The sequence below is a fragment of the Parasteatoda tepidariorum genome, chromosome 4 (genome assembly GCF_043381705.1).
Source record: "Parasteatoda tepidariorum isolate YZ-2023 chromosome 4, CAS_Ptep_4.0, whole genome shotgun sequence".
Lineage (NCBI taxonomy): Eukaryota > Metazoa > Arthropoda > Arachnida > Araneae > Theridiidae > Parasteatoda > Parasteatoda tepidariorum.
In genome coordinates, this window is record NC_092207.1 from 23932725 (window position 1) to 23949337 (window position 16613).

The window sequence follows — 16613 nt, forward strand, 5'->3', positions numbered from 1 at the left end:
CTACCTCTCCACAGATATAAAAGGAAACACCTTAGGTTGATACATATATACCTCTAGAGGTGCATTTAAGGTATATTTGAGGTTAATTTTGACGTATTCATTTGTACTCTTTTCAACCTAACGACGCATTTAAATAACAACCTCCTTTGTACCTTTAAAAATACCTCATTTATGCCTCAAAAATACCTCGATCTTTCCGTGTGGGTTAGCATAGAAGACTTGTAAAATAATATCAAATAGCAAACCATGCATACTTGTTTTCTAATTTTTATGTTTTACAGCAAACATAACATCATAAATCAAAATCTTTGTTGTAATAGTAAAGAAAGAACTATCTAATAAACTAAACTAATAATAATTACTTTTATTTCATTTGAATTATAAGCTTTAAAAATAACATGTTTAAAAATAAATTAAGTTATATACGAACAAACAAATCAGAAAGCATATATTTAAACCATATGACATTTATCAAAATTTAAATTTAAAACAATCGATGTAATACAAAACACTATTAGAAAAAAAAATATGTCAAGCTAATTGATTTACAAGAAAATTTCAAATATCCTACTCAATTACTTGCACCAACAAATAAATCTAAAATAACCGTTAAATGTTTTTTTGTTCTTCTTGTTATTCAATTAAGTCTGTATGCTTAGCATTTTTTTTTTCATTATTCTGAATCTTCTGCTTCGTTCTTGGCGTCCCCTTTATCAGATTCTTCTTCTTCTTCAGGAGGAGCTAATTGCATTTTAATTCCTTTAGAAAGTATGAGGTCTGAAGCTCTGCTCCAAAGGTCTTTGATGTTATTCTCGGTCCACTCGCAGCTTCTGACGTTGCAGTTGCGACAGTCCTTAAAGAGTGATCCGGATTCTTTCAGGACATCCTTCGATCCCAAGCAATAAAGAATCGTTTGCATGCCTTCTTCGGTTGTTCTGTAGAGAGTTTTGGCGCAGGTTTGGTTCAGTTTTCCCATTGGGCCCTCTAAATGCTTGTAAAGTCCAGTGTTAACATAACCTAAGAGGAAAAAAATGTAAGAAATTTATCAGACAGTAAAAAATCACTAAAGAAATATAACAACATAATTTTAATACTTATTAACTCTTTAACAAAGAAATTTTATAAAACATATTTTTCATACTTTTTCAGTATTTTGTATTAATTAAGGTCAAAATAAGACAAAAAATATCATGTTTAGCATTTTAATAGTTCATGGTTATGAAATATAGCATGAAACGCCGCTGTCTTTTTCTACGTTAAAGGTAAAATCTACCAAACTTGGCTCACTTCCAAAAAATACATTTCTTTTTCAAATTTGCACTTATTTGCAGTCAAAGAGAACATAACATCAAAGAGAAACAGTTTTTCTTCATTGAAATTTCTTTAGTTTACAAAATCAAATATTATAAGTTATTGAATATAAATAGAAAAAAAAATTTCAAACTACTTTTAAGGATTTTATATTTTAGTGTAAATATAATTCCGAGATTTAACAGAATTTTTTCGTAAGTATTATACTGTTTTTTATTCATTAAAATACACCAAAATGCATTTTTGATTTTTAATTAGAATGTTAGATGAAATATACATATAAAAGGGACACCGTTGTCCCATCTGAGTCAAAGGATTAAATATGAAATTATTATAACCAGTAACATAATTACAAATTTTCAAAATGTAATAACCTCCGCCATAATCACCATTTTACCAGAGCTGCAAACGCTTCACAATATTTTCTTCCATAAGCCACATTTTATATACTGATATTTTGTCTCATTCCTTACTCAAGGATATTTTTTAAAGTGTCCTAAACACTTATAAGATTTAACACAAAACATTGTTTTCAAGATAGATAAAACTAAAATAATACATTAAACTCAAGTCTGACTGTTAAAATGATCCTTCCTGTGCTGTAAGTTCAGGAAAATATACATTAAACAATTAATGAATGTCATAACAGAGACGAAAGCATAACAGAGACAGAAAGCATAACAGAGACGAAAGTGAGTTTGTGATATATTGCATTAAAAATATTTGGTTCGAAACTGTAACCAAATTATTTCGTGCAAGCCTTTCGTGCCACAATTATCTCATTATCATAGAAAGAGGTTTAAGAGGCGCAATAATAGTGTTTAACAACCAAACTTATAGCGAGAAATAGGAAGTAAACGCAGTGATTTCTGCACAAAGCTGAAACGAATTTCAATCAGAATTAGGGTACTCAGTGCAATTAATACAAGACATTTTACACAGTGGGACTAACTTCTTAAAGAACTTAGATTTAGAGTTTTGAGTTAATTAAAGACCAGAAATTGTAGAAAATCATTAACTTAAATTTTGATATAATTGAAAAACTGAAAATCGCAAATGAATGGAATACTCTTCCTCTATAGAAGAAATTATATTCTTCTTTATGAGGTTATATTCTAGTGAGATATTGCTCAACTGTCATTTCACTACAGCATAGCTCGAAATTTAGACAGAAAAAGCAAAGGAAAGAGACTTCGTACTCTTGTGCATGTTAGTGAGAAAGATTATAACAATTAAGGAAAGGAGCAATTAATTATTAAGAATAGAAAGTCACAACATACGTCGAAGATGAATAAATCCAAATAATACGCAAATAGCCGACAACCTTACAGCAAACGATGCATTTTCATTTTTATTTGGTTGACATAGAAAGGTTAACTTAAATACCTTTTCTAAACTTAGTATAAATATTAGTGTGCAAAACTTGTTTCCTTAAAGAGTGAATAAAAGCATTCAGGCACCTTTATTAAAAAAAATCTCATATTTTAGCTCTTATTTACGAATACTATAAACCTTGTATTTGCATTTTTTCATTCTACTTCATCCAGGCTCTTCAATGCAATCATTGGATGCAAATTGGATGGAAAATAAATCTTGAGAAAATGAATTTACCCTCGGTTTGAGAACGCTTTTTACTCTTGATTTGCAAATGATGATTCATTCTCGATTTCAGAGGATTTTTCCAGCTTTGTTTTGTAAAGGCGGATTTAATCCCGATAATAGGGTTGGTTATGGAATCTTAATGCGAATCCCACAGCTCGTAAACTAAAGTAAAATTAAATTTAACATTATTTCAAACCAGCGTGGTTTATTTGATAATCATTTATAAAACTTGTTGGGCTTTATAATAAAAGTTGGTGATGACATTGAAATCAACATTACACTACCATCTGGGATATAACCTTACACTAGTTTTTATTTGCATCAGATCAAAATATTGCGGCCAAAAAGCCCTTTTGGATTCTCGCTGGACAATCTTGCAGGTATCAACAATAATAAAATATAGTAGAAACAAAACTTTTGGGTAATAAGAATAAGGGAACACAAGTGATATAATACAGTATAGCATTGTAAAGAAAAACTTATGATGATTACAAAGCAGTAAAATTGACTGTTTAGTTTGAAAGCTGCAATTACATTATTACTTTTAATATTTTATTTCATTTTATTTTTTTACCGTCGTTGAACAGCAGACCCAATTTTTGGGGTTTACAGCTACTAACTCCGTAGCCTTGTAATTTTGAGCCCAATGCAGAAAACAAGGGAGCTTCTGAAACAAGTATAAGGAGAAATTTGCCTTCGTGGACGTCTTTTCGATGGAACTACTCTGCATTTGCGTTACATGGTGAGGAAAACCATAAGAACCACCGACTGTTAGCCTGACGGCAAGGGGACTCTAACCCATGATCCGTCTACCACTAAAGATATTTTACGTCAGCACTGTAGTCAGTGCAAGCTGGATGCGGAATTCGTATCGATAAGCCATAGCTGGGATTCGAACCCGGTTCACCTCATGGGAAGGCAAACGCTCTATCCCCTGAGCCATCATGGCTCTTATATTTTATTTGATGCAAGTACACTCAAACACAAAATAATAAAGCATAATCTAATGAAGCCTTATCTATTAATCTTCCCAGATTTATTTTAATTCGCTAAAAAAATTTCAAAAGAGTATATACCAGGGTCGACAGAATATGAAACTACTCCTTCATCAACATATTTGTGAGCCAATTCTTTAGTCATGAGGTGAAGAGCAAGTTTGCTGCATCGGTAAACGTTTCTCATGTTGTAGCTGGACATCTTGCCTTCTAGTTCGTCCATATTCACAATGTGGCCGGAACGGAAACTACCACATACAATGTTTATGATGCGTCCTGGACTACTGGACGTGCCATGCTGGAGCATTTTTTCGCACAGTAGATTAGTGAGCAGGAAGTGACCAAGGTAGTTGACACCTAGCATCATATCTAAATCATCAGAAGTCTTGTCTTGAGGACACAGTGTAGCTGTAACATAAAAAATGCATAAATATGTTGAATGAAGAAAAAGTAACGCAGAAAAAAAATCAAATCTAACACAATAATTAAAATCAAAATTTGCAAATACGCAGTTAGTATACATTGCATTACAATTACAAGTAACAAGTCCTTCTGCTTTCTGTAATCGTAATCATAAGTTTACAATTATAATTGCATTTAACTTGTTACATCTATAGTAACAAGTAATAATGAAGTACTATTACAAGCACCAATGATCAAGTGTTTAAAATGATTATGAATACAGCTATAATATTGAGTGCGTGAGACAAAAAATTTGAACTTGAAATTTGAAAAATTGAAACTTTTGATTCTAAGAAATAAAAGGATGCAGAATTATCAATTTAACTCTTGGTATGCTCTGCCTTTCATAAATTTTTTGAAAAAAAATAAATATTTAATAATACTTTATTCAAATTTGAGAATAATAATTCATTTGAAATTATGATGTGATTTTTAGAAGGAAAAAAAAGTTCCTTTATGGAGGCACTAGGCATGAACGGATATAAAGTTTTTGAATTTTTCAATATTAAAATCGACTTTTACTATGGACCAATGATTCATACAATTTACTAACATGAAAAAATAAAATTTTGATAGCGGAATGTTTAACCTCTTAACGATTGGTTAATTTTCAAGAAAACGGTCATAAAAGTGCCTGTTTTATTCTTCTATCACAAATACACGTATTTGATTAGTGCTGACATCTAGTTTAAAATAAACTAATTATCTACAATTACCTTAAAAATATCCTGGTACTGCCATCTGTGTAAAATGAGAAATATGTGTAAAATGAGAAATAAAATGTTTTCCAGCAAAAGAAAAGAATTAGTTTTATTCTTATTGGCGCGTTACTACTGAACACTCCAGCGCGGAAATATCACGGGAGCAAGAAATAGAGGGCGAAACCTCACCCCATCATTTTCACGAGAGCGAGAAGGAAGGGGTTAATAGAGTAATGCATACGAGTTTATACGTGTATATCTTAATTTTTACATTAGGTATATATTTATTTATGTGATTATTTTAATATCACAAATAAGGAAACTGTAACCTTTTATAGTGTTTTTCATGTATCCTTCAGCACTTATTTAAAACCGAAAATCTTGCAAATCTACTGTAAAAACACACTTACCCGCATTGTTGACCACAGCATCTATTTTTTCTTCTGTTTCCACCAACTCTTGACAGAAGTCATAGACCGAGTCAAGACTTGTAAGATCCATAAACATGGTTCGAACATTGAAGGATCCTGTTTTACTACGCAAGAAGAACGCTGTCGAATCTCTTCTGGCTTTTGTCCTACAGGCAACAATAACCCTAGCACCTCTTCGGGCAAGCTCAACTGACAGGGTTCGTCCCAATCCGCTACTGCCTCCTACAACAACAAAAAGAATCGATTAAAACTTAAGCCTAAAGAAAAGTAATAGAAAAACCAAAAAAAATACTTTAAAGTTATCAATAGTTTGGTAAATTCGGTTGGATGTATGGAGAGTTTACGTGGTAAAGTTATGCAGCATTCCTACCAAGGCAATTGAAAGACGCAACTCTAAGAGTGGAGTTGGTGCTTGGTTATGATTGGATAATTATGATGGTTCAAACCGTTCCAAGTGTTTCACGTTCCATAGTGTACGTTCTCAGAGTGCTAGCACAAAATTAAGTAACATAAAAAAAAATTTACAAATTATAACGGAGATATAATTTGGGACGAATTAAGTGTTTATTTCAAACTTATTTTCAAAGAGGAATTTAAAAAATCGCCGAGAAATCCTGTTACTAAAATGTATAACAAGTTGTGCAACTTATTATGAAATCGGACAGCTTGAAAACCTTATAACTTTAAAAAATATACAAATATATAAAAAAATTTAATTATGTAGATTCAAAAGCAAAAAGAATTAAATTTGAAGACCAAGAAAGAAAAACGATATATGGCCATGAAAGCTGATTCTCTGAAAAAAACGAATCTAAAGGCTTGAGATTTTTCAGGAGCTAGCATACGATTGAAATCATGAAAATAGAATATAGATGATTATCTCAAATACTTACTTACTTCTCCAAAAAATGTCACAAAATTTACAATTTTTGATGTTGCAAAAAATAAAATTCGAAAATCGGGCTGGACAAGAGCCATTTTTCTTCGAAATTCTTCTCTAATCAATATTTCCTCAGTAAAACTCCCGTCGTCTTCTTAAATATTTTTTTTTTGTTCGCCTTGTTTACGCATGAACAGAAACCATTTTCCTCATCATTACGCATGAACAGAAACCGTGACCCATCTTCAAAATGTAATAACTCTAGGGGAGGACAAATTTTTCACGTTATTGATATGACATGCCTAAACTTAGTATTCCTCAAAATGCAACAGATGGTTATCCAATCTCCATTTTTAGCAAAAATGGACGAAAACCGTTCTCCCTTATCTTCTTGGTCTTCATATATCCCAGATATTTTAATTAGAACCAATAGACATCTTGTGCGAAATCAGTTTATGTTGTAGAATTGATTAAAGTATTAATATAATGCTTCACTTAATTTTGCTCCGTGGACAACTATGATTCTTTATACTGGAAAAAATCAACAATTCTCTCTCCTTCTCTTTTTACATATTTCTAAGGCAAATACAATTTCAAAGTTCAAGTAATCACGGATAACGATTTCATTCTAGATTATTCATAAAATGATGCTTATCAATGACACTTTTCACTGCAGTAACTGCCATTTAAAACGGAAAAGATTTGAAATAATAAGTTTAATGCTAAACGATGACGATTAAGGCTGTTGAGAAATTTTCTCCAGAAAATTTTTAAAAATAATCGATAAAATTCTGAATGTTTCATGTTTTATTAATTTAGTTCGTGCTTAGATCGTGAAATTACTCTACTAAATTGATTCAAATAACTCAACTTTAACAAAATAGTCTTTCAAGGCTTAAAAGAAAACATGACATTATTGTTTTTAAATTCAATTTCCAAACTGAACAATAAAAACATTGAGTAGCATTCTATTATTTGCCAAATATTTTCGTAAGATATAAAATACAAATATTTTTCTTATTATTATTATTTTTCCTCTCAAATATAACCATATCGTAACTTGTATTATAAGATACTGCAATACATTTTGTCACATATTTATAAACTATAGTTTTGAAACATTCCATTACACAAAACAAATGTAAATTAATATTTAAGTGAGAAAATTATAAAGAAAAAACCAAACTTTGACCAATCATAATAAATGTAAAGCAGAGAGGAGATTAAAATTAAGAAGAGAAAGAAAAAAAAACAGTTTGCCTTGCTGTGCTAGGTTTCCAACAGGCTCTTAAGTTGTATACTTAAGTAAATTGGTTATCGATTATTTTCGTCCCTCCTTTGCTTTAAATGTCCTGAAGAGCGATTGCCCCGATTTCGAAAAAGTATTTTTTTTTTTCAAAAAAACAGTTAATGTATATTGACTTTTCAGTTCATTTTTTACAATAATTCTATATGTATAAAATAAAGGTGATATTGCGAAACAATAAGCATACTTTAAAATAGTTCCAGAATGAGTCCTCAAACAGCATTAAAGTATACCAGCAGAAAAATAATAAAAAGCAGCGTTTCCATTACTCCATTTTTTTATTTACTCCATATTTTCCCATTATTGATCATAACTGTAATATGGTGAGCTCGCATGTATGATGAGTTCCCATGTTTGAAATATTACATGTTTGTAATTGGTTCTGCATTCTTTTTTTAATCTAAATTTCTCTTTTATCATCCTACTTTCTCTTATGTTTAAAAAACACTCATAAAAAAATAAACTTTTTTAATGGTGAGATGGTGTTTCTTTTTTCTTATTTTTTTCTTATCACTTCATTTTCTCTGATGTTTTGAATCCTCATAAATTAATTTTTAAAGAAAAATAATGAGATAATACAGACTTATCTAACTACCTTTATTTTTCTCTTATCACTCTGCTTTCCCCTATGTTTTAAAATTCAATAATAATTAATGCATTTTTAATAGTGAGCTTTTGCGTGCTTTTTTTACCCCATTTTCTTTCCTATCATTTTACTTTGTTCTATGTTTTGAATACTTATAAATTAATTTTAAAAAATTCATGCGTAATTATGCATTTTTACCATTTCTTCATTTTATCTCTTATCACTCTACTTTCTAGTATGTTTTAAATACTCATAAATAGTTATACTTTTTAATAGTTAGATAACGCATGCTTCCTTTTATCCTATTTCCTTTTTATCACTTGACTTTCTCCTATGTTTCAATATTCGTAAATTTTTTTAAAAAATTATAGCGAGATAATGCACGCTTCTAACTACCTCGTTTTCTCTCTTATCACTCTGCTTTCTCCTATGTTTTGAAGACTTATAAATTAATAAATGTTTTAATAGTGATATGATGCACGTTTTCTTTTATCTCATTTTCTTTATTATCTCTTCACTTTCTCCCATGCTTTGAATGCTTATAAATTAATAACAAAAAGTAATAAGAAATTCATGCCTCCAACTACCTCGTTTCCTATCTCATCACTCTACTTTCTTTTATGTTTGAAGTGCTCATAAATTAATAAACTTTTTAATAGTGAGATAGTGCATATTTCCTTTAATCCCATTTCTTTCTTATCACTTCACCTTCTCCTATGTTTTGAAATTGATAAATAGTTTAAAAAAAGTTATAGCAAGAGAACGCATGCTTCTAACTACCTCATTTACTCTCTTATCATTATACTTTCTCCTATGTTTTGAACACTCATAAATTAATAAACTTTTTAAAAATGAGATGATTCGCACTTTCTTTTACCCCATTTCATTTCTTGTCGCTTCACTTTCTCCCATGTTTTGAATGCTTTTAAATTAATGAAAAAGTAATGAAGTAATGCGTGATATATTTTACAATCATTTTTCGTCTCATCACTCTACCTTCTCCAATGTTTTAAACACTCATAAATTAATAAACTTTTTAAAAGTGAGACTATTCACACTTTCTTTTACCACATTTTCTTTCTTGTCGCTTCACTTTCTCCCATGTTTTGAATGCTTTTAAATTAATAAAAAAGTAATGAAGTAATGCGTGATATATTTTACATTCATTTTCTGTCTCATCACTCTACTTTCTAATATGTTTTAAACACTCACAAGTTAATAAACTTCTTAATAGTGAGATAGTACATGCTTATAATAACACTCATAAATTAATAAACTTTTCAAAAGTGAGATGACTCGCACTTTTTTTTACCCCATTTTATTTCTTGTCGCTTCACTTTCTCCCATGTCTTGAATGCTTTTAAATTAATAAAAAAGTAATGAAGTAATGCGTCATATATTTTACATTCATTTTTCGTCTCATCACTCTACTTTCTCCTATGTTTTAAACACTCATAAATTAATAAACTTTTTATTAGTGAGATAGTACATGCTTATAATAATACTCATAAATTAATAAACTTTTTAAAAGTGAGATGACTCGCACTTTCTTTTACTCCATTTTATTTCTTGACGCTTCACTTTCTCCCATGTTTTGAATGCTTTTAAATTAATAAAAAAGTAATGAAGTAGTGCGTGATATATTTTACATTCATTTTCTGTCTCATCACTCTACTTTCTAATATGTTTTAAATACTCACAAGTTAATAAACTTCTTAATAGTGAGATAGTATTTACATGCTTCCTTTAATCCCATTTCTTTTTTATCACTTCACTTTCTCCTATGTTTTGAAATTCATAAATTTTAAAAAAAAATTGTAGCATGCTTCTAACTGTCTCAATTTCTCTCTTATCACTCTACTTTCTCCTATATTTTGAATACTCAAAAAATAATAAACTTTTTAATATAGAGATAATGCACGTTTTCTTTTACCCCATTTTCTTTCTTATCGCTTCATTTTCTTCTATGTTTTGAATGCTTATAAATTAATTTTAAAAAAATAATAAGGTAATCCATGCTTCCAACTACCTTTATAGTATCTGCTTTATTAACATATAATTTAAATTCGGAAGATTTTTTCGCAAGTATATAAGGAGCATATAAATTTATAAAAAGAAGTAAAACATACATTTATCTTATTTTTAACGAATCTATTTTATTTTCAAAAGTTTCAAATGTCAAATATTCGCACAAATTTATTAACTTATATTTATAAACTATATTTTACATTTCATTAAATCTTTATGAAATTTAACTCAGTAATTTTCAATCCAGATATTATTTTCCTTTTACAACAAATGATTTTGCTCTTAAATCAAATTACAAACAAAAACATTATATTTTACAATATTCTTACAATGTTAAGGAAGTTTCTAATTTCATCATCATTTTAAAATTTTTTAAAAAAAATATTGTAATATTGTTATTCATTGGATCATATGGCCAGTACCTGAATATTTTAGTACTTACTTTATTAAATCTCTGCATGTAATAACCACAATAATAGGGAGCCACAAAACAGCTGGTTTGTGAGGGAGAGTCAAATATTTAGAACAATTCTGCCAACTGCAATAGGATGGTGTGCAGCAGCGAAGAGATAAGTTCGTGTGGGGGATTCAACTCTTAAATATAATACAAAACTTATGATTTAAGTACAAACGTATAACTATACCAATTTTCAAATTTATACTGTATGAATATAATATAAAAATAACAAAAGCGAAATATAGGCTTGAAGTTTAAGCACAATAATCAGCATAAAAATAATTTAAAATTTTAGAAGAAGAAAAAAATATCAATATGAATGAATGAAAAAGGACAAATTTGAAACTAATGTGGTAAGATTTATATTTCATTGTATTTGGGATAAAATTAATTTTATTTTAATTGCTTTGGTAATTTATACGTTTATATTTGATCTCATCATATGATTATCATTCGAAAATTAACCAAAACATCATTTCCTATTTTCTACCACTTGAATATTTTTTCTCGCATTTTAATTACAAAATTTAAAATTGAAAGCATTTATTAAATAAACGTAAATATCTGCATGAAAAAGGTAACAAAATTACTAAACAATGTGTGATTGATTGGAAGGAACGTCCTTTTAAAATTGATCCAGAAGATCAATCTTCATGAGAAGAAGAAGAAAAAAGCGCGAGAAAATTGCTGTTCATAACCAACTGAAAGACGCAGCGTGATCACATTGGTGAAAGAACGAACTGAGGAAGGTTCTATTTTGGGGGCGTCTTTTTGACGCATGACAAACGTTAACGGCATCGTGGATATGAAACAGGAACCCGGATTTTTCCCACTCAATAAACAAACTTAAATATTCCCCGATCTCTACAAGTTCTATTCTGGTAACAGAAAAATGAATAAAAACTCGCCAAGCAGCGTTCATAACGGTGAAAAACGGTTTACTTTCCACTAATGATATTTCGAATTTTCTGCATATTTCTGCAACTACTATTAAACTTTGCTAGCATAAAATAATATAAATCTGCGTGAATACACGAAGAGAAAATCCTGCTAAAATTACCGCATTTATTGGTAATGACACTTCCGGTAAAAATAACCCATAGTTCTGGTTATAGAACCAAAATATATGGTATTTATGAACCATTCATTTGGTGATTTTTTCGGTTCAACGTTAACCACTTACAGGAAATTCTGGTTTTCAAAATTACAGTTCTTAAGACCACACAATTAGTAAAAGAATACTAAACTGAAATGTCATACTGAAAAAATGTTTTTTTTTTTTTTTTTTTTGTCTCGCTCTAAGATAAAATTACCAAATTTAGCCACATTTAAATGTTGTCACATATTACAACACTTTATTTTAATGTTAATTCAACCAAAACAATTACCAAAGCGATTCGGTAAAGATATTTGACATTATGGTAACATTTGGTGTTACCATAAAGCCCGAAACACGGTAAATTTAACTGTATTCTGGTAGTTATAACCATACTTTTCTTGTTGGGTGAATTGTAATAGTTCTAATAAATCACTCATCATAAGTACTCAACAACTATACTTGTTATAATAGTTAATTTTAGAAATCGCCCTTTTGTCCCTCTTTCCATCAGTTGGCTATACGGAGGTGTTTTTTTAAACTCGGCTTTGCCACAGCTAATCCAGAAAATTTTTAAGTTATCTTATCTGTGCAGTTTTGAAGTTATTAAACTCTTAAGAATAAGGATTTGATCGCAACTATTATGCAATCGTTTCGTTTAACGCGTCAAGTACCATTAGTTAAATCTTAAAAAAAGTACTTTGGCACTCTATTATACAATCATTTTGTATCATATATTAAAAATAGCATCACCTTGTGACACGATGTTGTTAAAATGTTACAACACGAGGCAAAAATATATAATAGTTCATCTGGACTTAATAGTTAACAATGCCTTTCTTCGTCTTCGGCATTCTTTTTTTTTTCAACTGTCATGCTAGGGAAGATAAAAAAAACTAAAACATATTGTTCTATGCGTTAATCTCATCACAAAACTTTCAGACACAGCTGAAGATCGTCTGAAATGCTGGCAGCCAGAACGTGTTTAAAAAAGACTTTAACATTGTTAGCGATCATTGGTAGGAATCAATTTGAATAGGAACTTAAAGAATGGCAGTGAGAATCTGTTCTGCCATTTTCACGGTGTTTGTGAGAAGTTAATTTTGCTTTTTTTATTAAAACAGCGTGTAGAAAAAGAGCAAACAAAGCAACTCTATTCATGAATAGAAATAATCCCTAACGTTAAATCTTAACTCTTTTTGGGTTTGAGACTAAATATGTTTAATTGGTATCCAAGTAAATCTGATTTAAATCACTTGGTTAGGCGTAACCACTTCACTTTTTCTCGAGTTGCATGTACTCAATTATGAGGGAATCAATAAATAAAAAATATTCACTGATAATGTATAACTGTGATCATCCCTTTAGGTAACAATTGTCAAGACACAGAATTACACTTCGAAAACTGTTTTATCTTTGTTGATTTTTTATATAAATCTGCATTTCAATATGTCATGAATAGTTTCCATCAGTAGTTTAAATAACCTCTCAGACTCATTATCGTATAACTCATTTAATCATGTTAATATGAAATCAAAATCTATTATTCAAATCATAAATGATTAACTACTTATTCAAATGTACTACTGACGAACACCTTAAACCTGCAATATTCAAACACTTTACAGTATGGAACATCTGCTTTCCACGATATTTCTTTTACACCTCCAAGTTGCATTCATAAGGGGAAAAAATTGAAAATCTAATTGAAGTAAATCTAAACAAAATATTGGAATTCGATTGCTATAAGTGATGTAGATTTTTATTATTTCTCCCTAATAAACTTTAGCAAAATCAGTGTTCCGCATAAAGGGAAGATTAGTTCCTGAGATATATTGTTCTCATTTCAAGAAGGAAAAATGAAGTTTTTTTTAAGGTTACCATAAAAGTTTAACAAATAAAAAAATCTCTAAGCAAAAGGAACACAAAAACATCTTTAAATAAATACTGTTATATCTCTCTCATATTAAATTCAATAAATCAATTGATGGTCTGAATGGAAATATACGTGCTACAGAATAATTTACTTATTATTTAAATTTCCCAGTTTGCCAATTAAAATTAAAGTTCGGGGATGAAATATATCTTAATAGAAGATAAATTTTCTTTGAACTATGACTTAAAATATTATCAATAACTGCGTTATAAAACTTTTTTTTTATTTGGAAAGGAGCAGTTATGGCACCAAAACAAGTAAGCTATTCCACACTTTCTATTTCTTTTTTAATGTCACTTTTAAACCTCGGTAGGCCACTTATGACTCTTACACTTTATCTTAGGAGTCTTAAACCTTTCGCAACAGAGGCTCAAATCAATTAATTCTAAAAATCCCACGGGCCTCACATCTGCTGATAACAAGCAATTTTTTCTTTAGTTACTCATTTTTTATGGTACTTTAGAAATAAATTGAATCAATTCATTTAAAAGTTTTGTTTTCTTATTATCTCAGGTAAACAAAAATTTATTGTATTCAAATACTAGGTACATCTACACAATAAAAAATTACGGATCAAATTACGGTAAAATGTGCCGACACTTTTACAAGAAGTTTGACTTTGATTTTTCCTTTTCAAAATCATCATTATGGTGTAAAGTATTTGCAGTGACAAATATCTGAGTAATGTTGATTGTCTTATTGTTGAAGAAATGTCGATTTTGGGTTCTTGGATTGAATTGGTATTTTTAGTTTTCTATAGCTTTGCTCTCAATAAAGCACTTAAACAAAATTATTAGTCATATGCATCGACCACGAATATTGCTTTAATAATTACCATCTGAGTCAATTGTCTTTCAACGACCTTTTTATAATTTCTTATGGAACTACTGATTAAAACTGAATAAAATCATTCACTGAGACACCAAACAATCATCGACTGGACACTATTGACCAGAGAGAGGAGTGTTAAAATTCCTCTGTGTTAAATTTATATACTTGGTAAAATTAAATTTCAAGTATTTCAGGATTCTTTACGATACACTGAAAAAAATTCTGAATCAAATTACGGTAAACATTTCTGACATTCAAGGCAGATAAGAAGCACATATTGAGAAAAAAAAGTATGGTCAAAACTACCAGACTATGGTGCAATTTACCGTGTTTCTGGCTCTATGGGAACAAGAAAAAGCTCGATAATTTTTTACGAAACTCTTTGGCAATGATTTTGGTAAAATTAATAAAGATATTATTTTATAGTATGGTAAATTTGTAAATATGGTAATATTTGGTTCTTTTAACATGATACCTTATAACATTGCATAAAAACCATTTATAAGAACTACATGACAGTACATTTATAAGAATTAAGGACATTACATTTATAAGAATTACATTTATAACCATTACATGAATAGATAATTTACCATGTCATTTCTATACAGTACGGTAATTTCACCAAATTTTTTTTCTCAGTGCAAGTAAAAGGAATTTGACAATAGAAGCGTTCCTAAGGAACAAAAATATTGAATGTTATTCGTATAAAGCATACTTAAATAAATTATTCCAATTAAGAATGTATTCCAATATTATGATGCTTACAACATACCAATCTGCCTTCTTTACATTTCCTATTTCCCAATTTGTATTTTATGGTTATATACTTTAATATTTTCTAATTGAACTGATAGCTAGAATTAAACCTTCTCTAATAAATAATTTTATTTTATTAATTTACCTCATAATTTTTTGTTTATCAACTTTAATACTAGAATAAAGCAAATCAAATATAAAGACAATAAGCAAAAACCTCACCTGTTACAACAATTGTTTTACCATCAAATCTTGCATCGGCATCAAAATATTCAGTCGTTCGTATAAAATTCCTAATTAAAAATATCAAACCACCTATCACAGCCAGTGGGAAAATCACAATAAATGCATACACCGATAAAGTACCTTCCAACATATTGAATCACTATTTTCAAAAAAATGCTGATATAATTATAATAATATTTAATGCACCGGAAAAGAATAAAGAAAAAATGAGGTAATAAAAAAAATGTCGTTTGGTCAGAAAGATGATGATTCGTTCGATTTGGAAGACCAAACAAGAACCAGAGAAAGAGCGAAAAATGTTCGCGAACACCCCCGCAAAAGGTGGAACGCGCAGGCGTAAGTGTTACGGAATAACTTGCATTGGCGTATGGTTTTTCTTTCAGAAATAAACTTATAAACGTAAAAGAAGACATACTAATTTCCATGTTCCGAAAAAATTTTGTTTTCGAATTTCATAATTACGCGAATTGTAATCTTCGATAACATTAATGGCTGTCTTAAAATGAACTTAATACTCACAACTTTTTCGAATTTTTGGTTAAAAACTATTCCTGAACTGTTTTATTTCCTCATTTATGTTCTATTTTTCTTCGAACAATTAATCTGACGCTCTAAGTTTTCGAAAGATCGATTTAATCGTTTGGTTCTTCTAGTTTTAATTGCCATTTTGCCTTCTGAGCTGAGAAGGGTAAATTATATATGGTAAATCGTATAAATAAAAAAGAATACAAAATTACTTGGACAAGTTCTAAGAGAATGTTTGGTTTACGAAATCAAGCAACTGTTACACAACGTAAAACGTTGTATCGCGAATGTAAAAAGTTGCCGCAATAAGAAATTCTTTCTCTGTTTATCCCATCAAGTAAAAGTAATTAATGCCGAATTAACTTATAAGGTAAACGTTTCAAAATTTCAAAACTTGTTTTCTAAACAATACCACTTTTGCTTTAATAACCTAAAAAAAGTGGTAAATACTTGCTACTTTT

The 16613-nt window shown here is 29.5% G+C and overlaps 1 protein-coding gene across 1 annotated transcript; it reads right to left on the minus strand.

Annotated features, from left to right (window-relative positions):
- Nucleotides 1-344: 344 nt before the first annotated feature.
- On the minus strand, nucleotides 345-15935 carry LOC107443795 (retinol dehydrogenase 14-like). Its single transcript, XM_016057787.4, has 4 exons — nucleotides 15604-15935; nucleotides 5482-5724; nucleotides 3990-4316; nucleotides 345-1017 (listed from the first exon to the last, which is right to left on the minus strand). Exons 1-4 carry the CDS (start codon nucleotides 15755-15757, stop codon nucleotides 674-676), a joined length of 1068 nt encoding a protein of 355 aa, XP_015913273.1. The 5' UTR covers nucleotides 15758-15935; the 3' UTR covers nucleotides 345-673.
- Nucleotides 15936-16613: the final 678 nt, after the last annotated feature.